The sequence below is a fragment of the Eubalaena glacialis genome, chromosome 5, assembly GCF_028564815.1.
Source record: "Eubalaena glacialis isolate mEubGla1 chromosome 5, mEubGla1.1.hap2.+ XY, whole genome shotgun sequence".
In the NCBI taxonomy this organism is placed as follows: Eukaryota; Metazoa; Chordata; class Mammalia; order Artiodactyla; family Balaenidae; genus Eubalaena; species Eubalaena glacialis.
Window position 1 is genome coordinate 2,080,742 of NC_083720.1, and position 17,657 is coordinate 2,098,398.

At 51.2% G+C, this 17,657-nt stretch overlaps 1 protein-coding gene across 4 annotated transcripts in view; it reads left to right on the forward strand.

Annotated features, from left to right (window-relative positions):
• The window catches only part of ADD1 (adducin 1), a 75,027-nt gene that overhangs the window by 54,700 nt on the left and 2,670 nt on the right, over positions 1–17,657 (forward strand). For 3 of the 4 annotated variants that reach the window (XM_061191897.1, XM_061191898.1, XM_061191899.1), the window contains 6 exons: positions 429–605; positions 4,781–5,125; positions 7,677–7,778; positions 8,441–8,530; positions 13,720–13,876; positions 16,280–16,378. In XM_061191897.1, the coding sequence (XP_061047880.1) occupies positions 429–605; positions 4,781–5,125; positions 7,677–7,778; positions 8,441–8,530; positions 13,720–13,876; positions 16,280–16,378 (970 nt within the window). The remainder of the gene's footprint in view (positions 1–428; positions 606–4,780; positions 5,126–7,676; positions 7,779–8,440; positions 8,531–13,719; positions 13,877–16,279; positions 16,379–17,657) is intronic. The other variant, XM_061191900.1, reaches the window with a different exon arrangement.

A 17,657-nucleotide genomic window follows, 5' to 3' on the forward strand; every position in this document is an offset into this window, starting at 1 on the left:
TCATTTCATTTGAACTCCACGCACTCTTTTTGAAAGAGTAGGTGCAGGGCGTGGAGACGCGCCCCCAGTCTCACGGCAGTGGCGCTGCTCATGCTGAGCCTGCTCAGCCCCTGTGTGCGCGCCTCACCGTCACTCTGACTTGTGTCTGTGTGGCAGTGCAGCCCCCAGTCCCCTTCATATGACCTTGGGAGGGCCTTGTCTTCCCATTTGTCCTTCAAGTCTGAGTACCCAATATTTTTTCATGCTAAAGAAAACCTTCTGAAAATAACCTTGTGATTTGTCTGTCACTATCCACGTCACATTTTTTATTCTTATAATGACTTGGTTTCTTTTGAAACCTACATTTCTGTTGAAGTGATCTCCCATAGGCATCTGACCCCCTTGATCAGTAAGGGACTCCAACTGTGTGTTTGCTTGTTTTGGAAAAGGTTCGAACTCTGGCCAGTGCGGGAGGGCCAGACAATTTAGTCCTCCTGGATCCTGGGAAGTACAAGGCCAAGTCCCGTTCCCCCGGGTCCCCGGCAGGGGAGGGCAGCGGATCGCCTCCCAGATGGCAGCTTGGCGAGCAGGAGTTTGAAGCGCTCATGCGGATGCTGGATAATCTGGTAAGAATGTTGCCACCACTGGATGTTACAGCGCTCGTCCCAACAGCACAAATGTTGGTGTTTTTATAGTGAGTGAAACAGTATTGTGAAATTGCTGTCTTCATGCCGTGTCAGAATGCTTTCACCCTCAAACGTCATGAAGAAGCACCAGGGCAATTTAACTTCTAAGCTAAACTGCGGTTGAATATACAGCTGGGGGTTTCTTGTCTCCTTTTGTTTTTTAAAGGTAATCTTGTTTGGACTGTTTGGGGTCAGGAGCACAGAGAATGGTCTGCTCTGCTGGATAAGTAACTCCTCGAGTAGCAGGGTCAGCCCAGTACCCGTCATCCCGCAAGCAAGCTGTCAAGGGGACTTTCTAAATCAGTCGGCCAAGTGTCTTGTTTTTGTTTTAACAGTAAATTCTAGCTATTTGGGGCCTGACTGCTGTGTTCCACACACTTTGCTGCTGATTTATTGCATGGGAGACCCTCTGCTGCTTCCTGCGGGGACGTGGAGACCAGTGTGGTACAGGAGCGTGGCTGCGGGGCTTTCAGCATAATAGGAATGTTCTAATAGTACATGGCAGGATGTAGTCTGTTAGGTGGCTGCAGTGAGGGATGTCATCCTTTTGCAAGGATCAGGGAGGAAATTTATGTAGAGGGTGGCACTTGAGAAGGACCTCAAAGAAGAGGTAGACGCGTGGCAGGCTGAGTTGGGGGATGGAAAGCATCCGTAGCAGAGGTGAGGGCATGGCTGGAGACACGGCAGCAGGACAGGGTCGTGCCTTTCAGGTCCGTCTCTGATCTCGCCAAGTTCTTTAAATATTCACAACAAGGCACTTAGGGTCGAAGCAACCACATTAAAAGACAAATGGCTCTGTGATGGGGCCCTTTTCCTGCTGCAGTGTCATACCTCTTCGATAGGATTCAAGAGAGTCTCCTACTGCCACATGATGTTAGGTGCTGGAGAAAAAAAGGACCTGTCGTGGGCATGTGGGACAGAGAAGCCACTGGAAGGGCATGTTGCCAGCTTCACATTAAGAAAGTTGCCACAACTGGACCAGGTCACGGGTGGGATGGGCGGCTTCAGGAAGATCTTGGAAGAAAAAGAATTCATGGATCTGATTCAGGGTGTGCTAAGTGTCCTCAGAGGGTTCTTCTCACTGAAATTCTTTGGACTTAGGAGAATGTTCATTGCTGGAAAGGGAGAGCTGGGAGTTAACTGCCTAGAAGTGATGGTCACAGGAGTAGATTTGATCAGTGAGGGAGGGGTGAACCTCCCATAACTTCTGCATTCATTTGCTCAGTAAGTGGGTTGCATTAACTGACCATCTAGTCTTGAGCCTGTAGCCATGACCAGGACACAGTTCCTGCCCTCAGGGAGTTCATGGCCTAGTCAGGGAAATGGACAAACAAGTCCTGGATGCAGCCCGGCATCTGTGACGTGTGCACTGACGGAGCACGAAGGCAGCTGCAGGGTGGAGGAGGGGCGCAGGAGCCAGGACTGCTTCAAGGGAAGCAGCAAGAGGAAGAAAGCTCACTAAGACGCTGGAAGAAGCAGGCCGGGACAGTGCAGTCTCAGGGAGGTCACACCCGGAGAAGGTCTGAGAGTGGGAGGTGGTCACTCAGGCATCTGCATCCGGAGTCCGATACCCTGAGGGGCCCGGCAGGGCGAGGAACGCTGGGGCGACCCAGGCTTACTGGCCCTTCTTCTGTCCTCTTAGCAAATACTTTGACCTTCACTGCGCTTACACCTAAAAGTCAGGCGGGGAACGGGAGGGAGGAATAAAAATCAGGAACGCCAGCCTGCCACATCTTGTGCACTCAGTACATTCTGGAAGGTGGAGAGAGAGAGAATTAAAATTAGTAACTCCAGTTTGATAGGGGAGGAAGATAAAGGATGAAAGATTAATAAGCGAGATTACAGCAAGGGTGTTTTATTCAGTGCCCTTAACGTGCACAGGTTATTTTTAATATTAGAAGGCCGTGTGGTTTATAAGAAATAAAGTTGGCCATCGATCACTGGTCTTAGTCCGTGTTTTAATTTAACATTCTGATCACCTGTATATGTTTGCTAATAATTGAGTGGGGTAGAGAACAGCTGAAGATTCTCACACTGTAAGGAGTATGTCATACAATGTCCATAAACATTTCTGACACAGAAAGTCAGAAGAAATGCTAGTTTGTTGCCCAATCAAGATATCATTCCAGCTTCTCAAAGAAGGGATGACTCCATATTTTTAACTATAAGCCATATAGGAGGTCTGAGGACTGCGTATTGCCTCTGATTTTGGTTTGGCATTTAAAGGGGAAGAATAAAGAAAAAACCCATACCCCCTCAGAATAAAATGTTGTGATGTCCTGGATGGTTTATTCTGAAGTCATGAAGATTACTCAAGAGTCCTGGCTCTCTCAGCAAGAGAAAACTTGAATTAATAAGAACTGTATTTTTCTGAAGATAGTCTTTTTATAGCTGAGTGGTTATCTTTTATTATTCTTCAACAAAGCATGTTCATAAATGGAAAAGTTGCCAGTGCAGACATTTACCTATCTTCCTGAGGGTAGTTACAAAACAAGAGTAAACAAAACAACAACCAACTCCATTCAGGGGTTATTACCACCCTTTTTTGAATGTATTAAGGGAATGATTGGTAATAAAGGTGTGGTGACCCCCCAAAGAGGACAATCACCCAGAGGGGAGAGAGAATTCCTGAATTGAGAGGAATGTTTCTACAGTACCTTGGCAAGTAGAGTGCAGCCACTGACTCATCCTATGTGACTAGCCCTGTGTAATCCTTTCAAATCTTAATTCTCTTGTCATTCATTGTGAAGGTGCCATAAATGACCTGGTCCAGGTATGCAACTGTGGGTCAGGAGTCCAGGCACAGCTGAGCTAGGTCCTTGGCTTAGGGTCTCACAAGGCTGCAGTCAGGGTGTTGGCCTGGGCTGGGTTCTCATCAGAAGGCTCTACTGGTGGAGGATCCAATTCCAAACTCCTCACATCATGGGCAGAATTCATGTTCTTACAGCTCAGGAGTCATGGCAGCTTCTTCAGAGCCAGTGATGGACAGAGAGACTTTCTCAAGTCGGGCGCTACACTCTTATGTAACATATCCCATCACCTTTGCCCAGTTCTGCTGGTTTGAAGCAGGTCGCTGGTCCCGCTCACACTGCAGGGGAAGGGCTTTACAGGAGGTGGGGACCTTGGGGGGCCACTGTAATGTCTGTCCGTCACAGCTTCCAAATGCTCAGCTCTGGAGAGGAAGGATGAGTGAGACACCATCCTTGCCTTGGAGATGCTGTCTGTGGGGGATTAGCATGCAGGTGGGTCAGCATGGTGGGCTCACTGCCGTCACAGAGGTGGGAATTAGTGGGGCAGGCGTTCTAAAGCACAGCAAATGGTCGTGAAACAGGGTTGAAGGTTAATGCAAATATTGTTACGTTCAGAAGTAAAGTAATTTCTCCAGGTACCAGTTGTCATGAGGTGTACTTGTTTGGTCTTCCTGAAAGGTTTTCACTGCGACTTAACAGGTTGAAAAAAAGTGTTAAGTAGGTTGATTAATATAACGTACTATAACCAGCAGCAAGTAAACCCTGGTCTTTTAAATTTTAACTTTTTGTTGATATATATATATGAATAGGAGAGTGTACCTATTTAAGTGTTCAGTTTATTAATTTTTAAAAACTGAACACACTGTGTAACCAGCACCCGTATCAAAAAACAATACCAGCACCTCAGAACCTCATATTCCCCTTTGAGTCTCTTACCCCATCCCAAGGGTGACCACTATGCATCCTTCTAAGAGCAAAGATTGGTTTTGCCTCTTTTTTACTTTTTATAAATGGAATCATACAGTATATTCTTTCACTCAATACCATATTTGTGAAGATTCACCCAAATTTTGTACCTAGTAATATTCTCATTGCTGTGTCATGCTCTGCTATGTGAATATACCACTGTTCATCCATTCTACTGTTGATGGACTTTTGGGTTTTTCTGCTTTGGGGCTTTGGAAATAGTGCCGCTGTTAGCATTTTCATACCTGTCTTTTGGTGAACATTTTTGTGTTTCTCCTGGGCACGCATGTACATAGGGTGTGCATATCAGCTTTTGTAGATATTTCCACACAATTTTTCAAAGTGAAACTCTGTTTTGAGATCTGAAATATTGACTGTGTCTCTCTCTCTGGCCCCTAGGGTTATAGAACTGGCTACCCTTATCGATACCCTGCTCTGAGAGAGAAATCTAAAAAATACAGCGATGTGGAGGTTCCTGCCAGTGTCACAGGTTACCCCTTTGCGAGTGACGGTGATTCGGGCACTTGCTCCCCTCTCAGACACAGTTTTCAGAAGCAGCAACGAGAGAAGACAAGATGGCTGAACTCTGGCCGGGGTGACGATGCTTCTGAGGAAGGGCAGAACGGAAGCAGTCCCAAGTCGAAGACTAAGGTGTGGACGAACATTACACACGATCACGTGAAACCCTTGCTGCAGTCTCTCTCGTCCGGTGTCTGCGTGCCAAGCTGTATTACCAACTGCTTGGTCTGTGCCTACCTTACTGTTCATAGTTAGATGATGTAGAGCACGTCTGGCAGCTGGGGCTTCGGAGGCTTTGGGAACCTGGCCCTTCTGACCCAGGGCTAGGCGAGCCTTCCTCGGTAACGTTCCTTAGCCTGAACCCAGATCCAATTTTGCATCAGATATAATTCAAGTAATACTGTCTGCTTGAAACTGCTTAAGATATGTTGTACTTCTGCAGTAATTCCAGCATTACCTAACTCCGTACACAGCAAAAATGCTACATAACTTACATGGATTAACCTAAAAGTAGGAGCTATCATTCAATTCAAATTGTATTTGAAGAATCTTTAATACTTCATGACAAAAAGATGGTTGAAGCATAACCTGTTACTTTAATGTCGTAAACTCAGCTGTTTCATTAAGTCACTAACTTAAGTCTGTTCTTTAAAGTCTTAGTGTTTTCTTAAGCAGTTTTCCCTCGTGGCTCATAGGCATCTTCTCAGCTGACCCTTGTCCTTGCTCATTAGCCTCCTTCCCTGTTTGCTGTCCCAAAGCCTCCGAACGCTCTCAGCCAGCTACTTTTTGCATGGACTGTTGCATGTGAGTAGACGGCCATAGTGGAGAGTCTTCTGACTCCTGCTGGGTGTGGCATGACCCAAGTGCAGCCAGGCTATCCGCAGGCACCAGCGACAGACGCTGAGGCGAGCTTCGTGTCAGGAGTAACGCTGCCCTGAACGCTACTCCGCCGTCTGGTGCTCAAACGTCCCTGGGCAGCGCTAGCCCTGGACAGGCCACTGGCCCCTGCATCAGAGTAGGAGAGGCCCTCGGTGGAGCCTCTTGTGAAGAGACGGAGGCCGGGACGCACGTGTCTCTGCATGATTAGTTCCATAGGAGTTGAGGAGAGATCAGCCTAGATGTGCTGAAACAGGACACCAAGTAAGCAAAGCGGGCCTTCCTGCTTCCCTTGTAACAGTGCTTTTGCTTTATAGATTTATTTAAAAGAAATAAGTTCTGTCTTCCCCAGGTGGTTCTGGTGTTTTCCTGATGCACAGTTGTTGAGACAGCCTCTGTGCTCCTAAGGAAACGTGTCACGTGGCAGAGACTCTGCGTGAATATGGCCGGGGTCGGTGTTTGAGCCCGTCTCCCCTTTCCCTCTCACCCTCTTTCTCTCTCTCTCCCTCCCTCTGTCCCTTATTTTCTTTTTTCATTTTATTTGTTTAGTTTGTAACTTATTTCACTTGTTAAAGGGAGTGGGCCTAAAAACAACTTCTGCTGACCACATACATATGTAGTGCTGAATTGCTGTGATGAATTTTTCCAAAGTGTATGTGTAGCAGCAGCTTTGAGCCTTATTTACTATTAGCTTGAAAAAAATATTAAATCGCTTTAGGTATTTTAGTCACTGTGTACATTGAAGGGGAGACTTTGTTCAACTTTTAAATTTGTTTCTTACTGTTCTGGAGTAATACGAATTCCATGCGCTGTTTTCAGGTTGGTATATTAATTTATAATAATTATTCTTAAGTTTTCAAACTTGTTCAAGCTTCTGAGGTTGTTGTTTTAATGTTTTAACTAAAAATTATTTTTAATAAGAAGCTGCAGTTATTTTTATCTGAGGAGATAAGCGTCAGTGAGTATCTCGCAGCTCATGCCCATCCCACGCTGCCTTCACAGCGGCCCAGCATTGGACGGTTTTGCTGCTTTCTTTAAAGTCTCGGTTTATGGCTATCTTATTGCCTCTTGAAAATATTCTGAAAGGCATAACATTTGCTCTCTACAATGGGCTTGTTTTAGTGTTCAGTGCCTACTCATGCCTAAGAATTAGAATTTGATTAAAAATCTCATATTTGATTGGAGGTCTGAAAAAATAGTACGCATGAAAGGCGCAGCATGCTGATATAATACGCACTGGTATCTAAAACAGCCTTCCAGTAAGGGTTCATGAGCGCTTTAAGTTTGTTTGGGACATTTTTGTAACACTCAAAAGTATTAATTATATGAAGTATTTGACATCACCAAACTCTTCTGCCAGGTAGCTACTGTATCAGTCTTCATACAGTAATCTTCTTGGGTTGAAATAGCTACGCAAACAGTGCATTCTGGTGCGGTAGTTTATTTTAATGCAAAACTTTGGTGATGCCCACTCTTGCCTCACCGCACAGAGTCTCCCCTCACCTGGACAGCAGCATCACACCGCTTCTCATGACCCTGTCATCTCATGCTTCCAGCCGGCTTTGGTGTTGAGGACTCTCGGAGCGGTGAACCAGTGTGCTCTGAAGGGTCCCCCGCGGCTTGTCCGAGGGAGTCATGGGGCATAGCTCTGTCGTCAGCCCGTGTCGTGCCCTAGATTTCAGCTGGGCATTCTGACTGGCACTTGCCAGTCAGTCACAACTCTGGCTTCCAGCATTACTGGTTTCCAGCCACTGCAGTGACCCAGGCGGTGTGGTCATTGGTTCACTCTCTGTGAAGTTCGGTGCATGACCAGATGTGAGAGGAGTTGGACAAATTGGATGCTGTGGTGTCACTTACTGTTGTCACGATTCTGACTTTTCAACTGTTCTTGCTATTACAGTGGACTAAAGAGGATGGACATAGGACTCCCACCTCTGCCGTCCCTAACCTGTTTGTCCCATTGAACACCAACCCAAAAGAGGTCCAGGAGATGAGGAACAAGGTGTGCACCGACCGCCACCAGCAATCGTGCGTGCGGGAGGAGGCGGCCCCGGGTGGGGCAGGAGGCCTGCGGCTGCAGGGGGGAGGGTGTAGCTCCAGGAGGATCTCCGCTGCCACCACATGACTGCTGAGGTCCTCCCTTCACACTGCTTTGCTGCTGCGCTGACAAAGTGCGGTGGCAGTGCGTGAGCAGCAGACGCTTCGGCCCCCATTGTCGAACTAACGCCTGCTCACGTAGCAGGGCAGAACTGAAGCTGCAGAGCCTGTTCCTGGCAAGAACAGCCTTTGCCCCCTGCCTTGCAGGGTTCATTTGAAGAGTTAGAACGTTTGGTATATTGGAACATGAGATCCACCAGTGTTCACAGTGTCACTAAAAGATGGGCACACGGGGGGTGCCTCCCCTCAAGTTAGTGAGTTCAGGGAGGTCTGTGCCTGCCGAAGTCGTCTGGAAGGGGCCCTCCGTCTCCTCAGACCCATGAATTACTAATCGGGCTGGACCAGCACTGTTAAGCGGGCACGGTGGTCACGCAGGACCCACTGGGGTGCAGGGCCGAACAGAAGAGGAGCTTGTGCTGGGGGGCCCAAGCGCACAAACGGTGACTTTCAGTCACAGTGAGGTTTCTCTGTACTGTTGATGTGTGTTTCTCTTCTTTCCATCCTCAGATTCGAGAGCAGAACCTACAGGACATTAAGACGGCTGGCCCCCAGTCCCAGGTGTTGTGTGGTGTAGTGATGGACAGGAGCCTCGTCCAGGTGAGAGCTCAGGATGTCTCTGATGGTAGTGGGTGGTGGCTCTAATGACTGCCCGCTCCAAAATTATTCTTAAGTTGGGAGAGAATGACTATGAGGTAAGTGTCCTAGGCAACCAGTTTTCTTTGTTCAAAGTCTTCATGATAAGAAGGAACCCAGCCACTTTTCCTTGAGTGGTAGACCAAGCATAAGCATGCCCAGGGCCGTGTCCCCCTCCAGCCCAGCTCCATGTCGTGCATGCCTGGCTGAGGGCCTGGGTTCGCCCAGTGTTAGCGGTGAACTGTGTACAACGCTGGAAGAGGGTGGGTGTCGTGGACTTTGGTTCTTGTATAGATTGCTGTCCACAACAAAGTGCTGCTTGGGGAAAAGTGCAGAGGGTTCCTGTAAATGTGGTCCACATTTACACGCATTTCTGTAAAAGGATTGTAGCTCATGGCACATTGAAGATAATTGTGTAAGTAGTTATCTCTGAAAATTAAGTTGCCACCGAATGTTTTAAACATGACTCACCGGGGTTGGTGATTGTTGTTGCATTTTCTGACGTTGGCCAGCTGTGGTCCTGGTCCCGTGGCCCGTGTTTGCACGTTGCACCGCCATCACCGCTGCATTGCTGTTGACCAGAAGTCCTCCTTCTGGTGCTCACGTTTGCACTCTTGGTCTTCTTCCCACTGCATGCTCTCAGCGGGCTCCATCCTGTGCTCTCGTTGATGTTCCACAGCCGGGCCTGCTGGGCTCTGACAACTCAGTTTACTGTTGCAGGACGCGCCCCTCTCTGACTGTACGGAAACAATCGAAGGGCTCGAGCGTACAGAGCAGACCTTTAGTCCCGCTAAGTCTCTCTCTTTTAGAAAGGTACTCACCGCCCCGCCCTCAGCTACCTGTTGGCACACCCTGCTCTTTACCCGCCCCACCCCTCACCTGTCGCCCTTGCTAGGTATTGTCTTAGGTACTGCAGGAGCTTTAAACGGATCTCTCAGTTACTTGTGAGATCGTACGAAAGGTTCTGTTCTGCTTATTCGGTTCTTTAAATAAAGCATTTTGTATGAGGTTATTTTTACAATTTTCAGCATTTTTACGTTGTGCTGAGAAATGGCTGACCTTAGGGATGTTTCTGAAGTTCTGCATGTGACTTTGGTTGGTGCATGTGTGGGGATCTGGGAGTTCGCCTTTTACAAGGTGCCGATTGCAGGAGGCTCACGGGTGTACTGCGAGCTGTCGGCTGCCCCGCGAGACCGTCTGCCTTCGCTCGCTCAGCTGTGACCGGGGGCGCGATGAACGTGGCAGCCAGGGGCTGTATGACTGAAAGACGTCCTTTCAGAGGAATGGGAAATAAAACAGGACAGTCTTTGCCAGCCCTTGTTGAGGAAATGTATTTTTACCTTGAAAACAAACAAACAAACAAAAAACCTAGATAATTGTTTTAAATGTTGCCAAGGGGGAAAAAATACTTATGAAAATTTGAAACCCAGAATTGTAATTTCTCTGTGTACGTGTGTGCCTGACATGTACAGTAGGTGGAAAATGTATCTGGTGTAACTTGCCCAGGTGGAAGGAAACCCTCTACACACTCAGGCTGCTAGGGTGCAGAGCCAGAGTGGCCGACCACACGGCTGAGTGTCTTAGTGGTGTGTACCCTGTGTTCAAAGGAAATTTTCAGGGTCTCTTTCGATTAATACACCTCCAGTGAGATGCAAATATCATTTTATCAATGTTCCCATTGCCAGAGAAATCAGATTTGCACTAATGATTCTATATTCCTGTCTGGAAGCCCTGCTGGTAAAATTTTCTTGCACATTTATATATTAATTCAATGGGCCCCATTTTTCCTTGTCCTTAGAATGTACTTCCAGCTACCATTCTTAGAGGAACTTCTCAGAGCAAGGGAGAAAGATGTCTTCTTACCCCTGTTGCTTGTTTTTCATGTTGCGACTTTGGACCATTAGCTGTTGTGATCTTGGTAGTTCATAGTTCTTTCTCTCAGGTGCGTCCAGGAGTGGTGAGTCCGTGGCCCCAGGGACTTACTGTGAGAGCCCGGAACCGCCTCCAGCTTGGTGGGCTCGAGCCGGCGCGCAGTCACTGCTGTGCAGTCTCTCTGGCGTTCTCTTGCGCTTGGTGGCTTCTGTTCGCTCCTGTGAGGGCAGTCTGGAGGGCGGACTGGTGAGCTGGATTGGAGGGTGCCCTCGTGGCCCCGCCTCCAGTTGCAGTCTGGCTCCTGCTTCACCGCGTGGTGCTCAGATTTGGGCGTGCGTCCCGGGCACCTGCGACCGCGTCATGAAGTGTTGCACGTACGGCCCCCTCGTGCCTGGCTGGGAAGTTAAGAGTCTGTGGAGTGAGATTCCTGGAGACTCTGGCGTCCTCCCCACCGCAGATCTGAACAGCACGCCGCTGTGAGTGCCGTGTCCGGTGCGGTTAGCCGAGGAGACTGCTCCCAGCTGGGGAGATGTCGACGTCCCTGGACACAGATTTCTGTTCCTGGTTTTCCTCCATCATCCTCCTTCTGGTGCTCACGTTTGCACCCTTGGTCTTCTTCCCACTACGCATGTCTCATTCCAGTGGTGAGAGTGTGCTTTGACTCCACCAACGTCCTTGACTGGGTCTGTGTCCACATCCTTTAGTGTGGACCTCAAGATGCAGATGGCATTACTCCTGGAAGATGGCACTGCTTGCTGGCAAGTTGAGTTCTCCTTGATCAGGGAAGGACTGGGGTTGTTAAGGTTCTAAACACATCCTCTTCCCGGTAAGGCAAGTGTATGGATACTTGCTTCCTGTTTGAGAACTTGAGGAACAGGTGTTTGGGACTTGGGAAGTTGGGGCTTTTCTGGAAGGACTTTGCTTTGCCTCCATCTCTCCCTCATGGTGATAGCTGTTCACACAGGGCAGGGGGTGTCTTCTGACGGAGGAGGGGCAGTGAGTTGCCAGCCACACCCCGACACTCCGGTTCTGAAAGGAATGCTGAGCCCTGCTGCAGGCGCGCTTGACTCCAGTGCTGCGCAAGCCAGCATGCAGCCTTCTGGACTTCATTACGAGTGAATCGAGTTGTTAGAGACCAGGGTGGGAAAGTCTACGCTGAACGTTGTCCAGCGCGGGGAAGAACTCTGTTGTGCGATTTGTGTAGCGCGAGCTTCCCTGTGGCCGCGTGTGCCTGCAGCCCCCTGCCGCATGGTAGAAATGCGAGGAGGCCTGCGGCCCAACTTGTGGACTCGCCCGGTGCACTTGGTGTTGAGCACCTAGTGTGTGTGTGGCCCAGCACCTGGAGTGTAAATTCAAACCTGAGTAGGTTTTACAGGTGAAAACCTGATGCTCAGAGAGGTCAGGGCACTAGACCAGGTTTGCACAGCTTCGGAGCTGGAGCTGTCATCCCACACAGGCGGTGTCAGTCGGGGCAGACGTAGTTGCTGGGCGTCTGTCCTGCTTAGAGCCCGTGGTGGTGGCTCCAAGTGACGGCAGCAGCGAGAGTCTCTGCGGGGCCTGCTGGCGGGAGCAGCCACTGCGCATCCTGGTTTCTCGGCCTGGGTTGCTCCACAGCGGGCCAGCGTCCCTCTGCATCTCAAGCGTATCTGTGTCTCCTTCCCTCCAGAATAACAGGGTCCCTGTGTCCCTGGATCTGTTCAGAGCTGGTCTGGAAGGCAGCTCGGCCCTCAGCTGAGGAATTTGGAGGAGGGAGCTCCCTGCCGGTGGGGGCAGGAACCGGCCATGCTGCACCTCGAGGGCCAGGTGTTCCAGACAGAAAGGACCTTGCTTGACCACAGGGCGTCTCCGTGGCAGTTGACTGAACATTTGATTTAAATGATGTAAACATTCCTCTGAAAGCTCGAATCTCCATCTCATTTTACTGGCAGTGATACCAGGATGCAAACGCAGTTCCCTAGTTGCCATAGACGCTAGGATGTTAGTGCTCAGCACGTCGTAGCTGCGGTCAGCCCGGCAGGCCCCTCGCGAGGCCTGTAAAACAGGCCCGTGGACGGCAAGGGGCTTGTCTCGGGCCACAGAGCTAACTCGTGGCAGACGAGGATCCGACCCCTGTCCGGGGAGGCTGGGCTACTTCTGAAGGAAAAGCCAGTCGACCTGGGGTCGGGCCTGCTCAGAAGGAGCCCCCTCCCCATCGAGGCAGCTGACTCCCGATCTCGAGGCGCTCTGAGCACAGGCTGCGGGTTCCAGCCTCTTCCTTCTCTCCCCTGGGGTCCATGTCGCGGGACGGTGACTGCTCAGCCCAGGTTCCCAGGGGAGCAGCTGGCCGGTGAGCTGAATGTCCTGGGACTCGGCCTGGCCCTGTCTCTCGTGCACGTCGCTGGCACGCCCTCTCCCTCTGGTGTTCGCCCACCGAGGAGAGCGCTGCCGGGCCAGGCCTGGCATCGAAACGATTGTGGATTCTCCTGTTTTCACTGGCTTCCAGAAGTTCTCATTAAGTAATGGGCACGTGCTTGGGTTCTGGTTAACTTTCTCAAAACTGACCCCCAGAGCGTGTGGGGGCCAAGCTGGCGAGCTGCGGGGCACAGAGCTGCGCTGGGCAGGCGAGGGTGGGCGGGCGAAGCGCCCGGGGGCTGCCCGCTGCTCCCTGCCTGTGCGGCCCAGCTGCGTCGGCCTCCTCCTTGAGGGCCGGGCCGCCTGTGTGCTTCGCTTTGCTTAAGCTTTCTTTTTTCTTTTGTATAAATTCTTACAGTTTTCCAAATTCCTCAGACAAGTGCTGGTGTTTTGTGACATTCTGTTATCTCTTAATGTTTTGGGGTAAGTTACAGGATCTAGTTACAAATCAAATGCACAGTCAAAAGAACAGAACTTTTCTGTGCTCTTAGAACATAAGCACATTTCTGAGCACACCTACCTGAGTGTCGTGCTCGTGACATTGTCTGGTCTGGGAGGAGGGTAATTGACTTTAAAAGTCCCCTTTTGCACCCATCCCTGTCTGTCTGTGAGGAGATGGGCCTCTCCCTGGGATGCTCTACACACTTGACCTGCACGTTGGTGCCTCTGCTTCTGAAGTCTGAAGGACTTTCCTAGGAGTCTCTGCCCTGTTGCATGTGTTTCTCAGTCTGCTGCTGAAGGCTGCCGCTCAGCCTAAGCCTCAGGGCCTCGGGCCGTACCCGGGCTGCCGCTCAGGGATGTGTGCGCGCCCCGCCCCCCCTCGCCCGGGAGGAGGGAGAGTCCTGGAGCGGCGGGGCTCTTGTGGACCAGCCGTCCCTTTCTGTCCGCAGGGCGAGCTAGTGACGGCCTCCAAGGCCATCATTGAGAAGGAGTACCAGCCCCACGTCATCGTGAGCACCGCGGGCCCCAACCCCTTCAACACGCTCACCGACCGCGAGCTGGAGGACTACCGCAGAGAGGTGGAGCGCAAGCAGAAGGGCCCCGAAGGTGAGCAAGCTCGCGGGTCCGGGGCGCCGCAGGGCCGGCTCGTGGGTCCAGAGGCGGCAGGAAGCGCTCTGTGGGCTCCTCTGTCCTGTGCTGACTGTAGGTGGCGAGGAAAGGTAAGCCCAGCATGCCGGTCTCTGCACATCCTGCTCTGCTCCCGGAGAGAGCGGAGTAGAGAAATCTGTTCCCAAGAACAAGGCCGCGTGTGGCGGAGGCCAGCCCGGGTCTGTGACCTGCAGCCCTGCACGCGGTCTCCTCCCACCTTCATCCCAGCTGCAGTCACGGCTTGGAGTTTTCTCACGGACTCTTTTTCTCCGTAAGCCCCGAGAGCTCCCTGGCTGGGCACAGTCACAGGCCCAGGGACTAGCGTGTCGGGCTCTCTGGCACCTTTCCAGACCCTGTGAAGGGTGTGGCCAGTGCTGGTGCAGCCTTTGTTTCTCTTGGTAGCTCACTGACATAGGAGGTCATATTTTTGTAAAACATGTTGGGACTATTTTACAACAAAGGAAGATAAATGGCTCTGAGAGCCAGAACCTCTTGGAGCAGCTTGTTTCAAACTTCAGGTTTTTAAAAGCACATCCAAACATTTTGAGAACTAAGAGAGAAGCCAGCCTCCCACTGCCTCTGACACGAAGGCTCAGTGGGTCTGAATCACTGTCCCTGAGTGCCCTGGGTTGGTTACCACGAAGACCCTGGGACACGACGTCCCCTCCAGGAGCTTCATGCTGCTGTCCCCGGGACCTTAGTATGGCCCACGCTTCTTCCTCTTGGGAGCAGCCCTCCTGGAATGGAAATCCCACAGTTACCCTCCGGGTCAATGGGGGACCATCCTGGGAACTATTCCTGCTTCAAATGCAACCTCTGATTTGCCCCAATTTAACTTTTTCTTTTTTAGTCTTGTTTTAGACCAATTACATAATGCATCACATAGCTGCTATTAGAATTTGAGTTGTGCAGAAAAACTGCTGCTGAATTGTTTTTCAGTGTGTTACACCGTCACTGCCTGTCACTTTGTTACATCTGCATCAAAATTAAGGCTTGCTGCACATAGATTCAGAGTGAGCCTGATCTTCTGGTCACAGCACTAATTCTGATCACCTCCTGAACGGTACATGCGGCCCTGTAGACAGCTCTGTCTGAGCTATGGCCATAATTACTTGCCTTAGAGCAAGAACTGGTGTGTGGGCCTGAGCTACTGGTCCTGTAGCCTAATCCCAGTTCCTGTGCACACATATGTGTGTCTGCCCTTTGGACTCAGACCCTTCCAGTGTCTGGGAAACCTGGATTTTTTTTTTTTTTTTTTGAGTTAAACCACAAGACACAAATATTTCCTCTGTATGTGAGGCTCCATGAGGAGTGATGTCACAGCAAGTCAGTGAATGTGGATGGGGACAGCTGTGGTCATGCTGTGTGATCACAGAGCCGTCAGCAGTGGGAGTGGCAGCCAGGGGCCACTGCCAGGAAACCCCTGCCCAGCACTGGTGCTGGCTCTGGGCACGGCGGTGGGGGGCGGGTAGTGTGTGCCGCAGGTGACCTCAGGCTGTCTGTCAAAGGCAGCACCTCAGGCACGAGGAAGAAGGCCCCTGGCCTTTGGCTTCTTTTCCTGGCTGAAGGAATTTGTTCACTCAGGCGGGAGGTGTGAAGGCCTCTGTTTAGAGACACCTGGCTTCAGGAAGGGAGCTGTAGGCTCGGGGGACTTGGGGAGGCAAGTTGGTCCGAAGCTATTAACGTGAAAAGTTTCAATGAGAGAAGGAGATTTAAGGAATTAAGATAATACTGGTATATATTTTTCCCTAAATGAGAGGCAGACTTGGAATTTTCTGGATCCTGAGTCCTAGTTCTTGTAATTTTTCCTCTGTTCCTTAGCATATTTTACTATAGAAAATAAAAATACGTGTTACAACTGCCAAGTTTAAATTATTGGTAGAAAATGCTTTAAATAACAAATTAAAATGAAGGTCACGCTCCTGTAGTGTCCCCTGAGGTGGCAAGTAGGGCGAGGGTGCTTGGGACCCTGGGCTCTTGCTCAGCAGTGGGAGAGGCAGGATGGTGAGGACATGGGGAGGGGCCCCTCACCAGAGGACAGGAGAGGACAGGCTGGGGGTCACCGGTCACAGCCCGTCACAGAGGCAGCTCTGGCGGATTCTCAAACCGAGATCCACAGCCCAGTCAGGAGTGGCTTCCTTTGTCCTCTTTCGGGTAGGAATGGGGAAAAGGTTGAGGCCAGCGGCTGCGAGCCCTTCCCTTCTTGGGCTCTTGCTTGCGCCCTGAGCAGCCCCTCCCGCCCTCCCCGAGGCAGCCCGATGGGCAGGGCGGGAGGGCCCGTCTGCCCGGGAGGGGGCGAGGGGAGGCCCGCCGTGTCCAAAGGCCTTCACCGCGCTCTTTCCGCCCTATGTGCACCTGCAGAGAATCTGGACGAGACTAGAGAAGACAAAGAAGAGAGCCCTCCGGAGCCCCCTGCTGCCCCCCACACTCCCCCCAGCGCCCCCATCAAGCTGGAGGAAGGTGAGCTCTGGGGTGGAGGTGGGTATGCGGCCGCCCCATGTGGGAGGGTGCACGGCCGCCCGGGGCGGCATCGCCAGGAGGGGCCGAACTTCATGGCTTTGTGTAAGAAAAGCAGCTGAGTGTGGCAGTAGTTGAACTGACACTAACAGCTGAGTGTGTTTGCATGGAAACCAGTACGTCATCCGCTCTGAGCTCGCCCAGCCTCCTCCGCTCCCGTGTTGGTTCTGTCCGGGGTAACTTGAGGCAACACAGGTTCGTTAGCGTGATGTCACAGGTGGGAGGACAGTCGTTGGGGATCGGAACCTGCCTTCATTCATGATGTCAGTTTTGCCCACTGCTTGCACGTTTCCTAGACCTTCCTGTGCTCGGATCACCCCCGGAAACGTCCTCCGTTGTGTCTGGGCCACAGGGCTGCATTCTTTGGCCATATTTCCCAGTCCGTGAAGAGTGCCCGCCTCCCCTGGCCTCTCAGACCACCCACCGTGTTTCTGTGACGTGTGGCCTGCGTGTCTGTCCCTCGGTCTTGTACGTTGTGCTTCCCGTGCCTGTCGGGAGCCTGTGGCTCACCTCCTGCCCTTTTCTGTGTCCACAAGAATGGCCTGGCCATTCTCCTTCTGTAACCCGATGGCTGTGACTGAATGCATAGATTCTCTACCTGTGCTTTTCTCTTCCTGTGGCTGCGTTACAAACAGGAGGTGGATGTGCTAAAGAGTACCTGTTACCATAGTAAGTACCGCCTGCTGCCTGGCCCTCTGCTGTTTAATCGGAATTCCCTGTGCTTTGCCTCATTCTCCTGCTTCTTTGTTGCTTATTAATTTTTGTTTTTTGTTTATTCAAAATAAAAACAAAGGCCCTTCTTTTACCCAGTTCCTCCATTCTGGGCAGTGGCCTTCCTGGAAGGGGCTGGGTCCCCTGAGCTGTGCGGTGGGCAGCCTGTCCTCGAGTCCCCCCAGGGCCGAGGTGGCGCTGCTCCGAGCACTGTGGGTCTCAGAAGTTTCAGAGGGACCACGTGGTCCTGTTGAGCCTTTGAGACAAGTCTAGACTAGACTCAGGCTGGGATTTTGCCACCTGCTGCACGGGGGTCGCATGTGTTTGGATCTTTGCTTAAACTGGGTGCTTAAGCTTAATTTGAGGGGGTGGAAGAGTGACATTTAGTGCTGTTTTCCCAATGTGACATTTGTCAGATGGTCAGAGTTCCCCTGAGCACCCACAGGCCACCTCTGCATGCTTCGCGGAGTGAGTCCTAGCTGCTCCCGCCCAGTCCCCTGCAGCCGCGCCT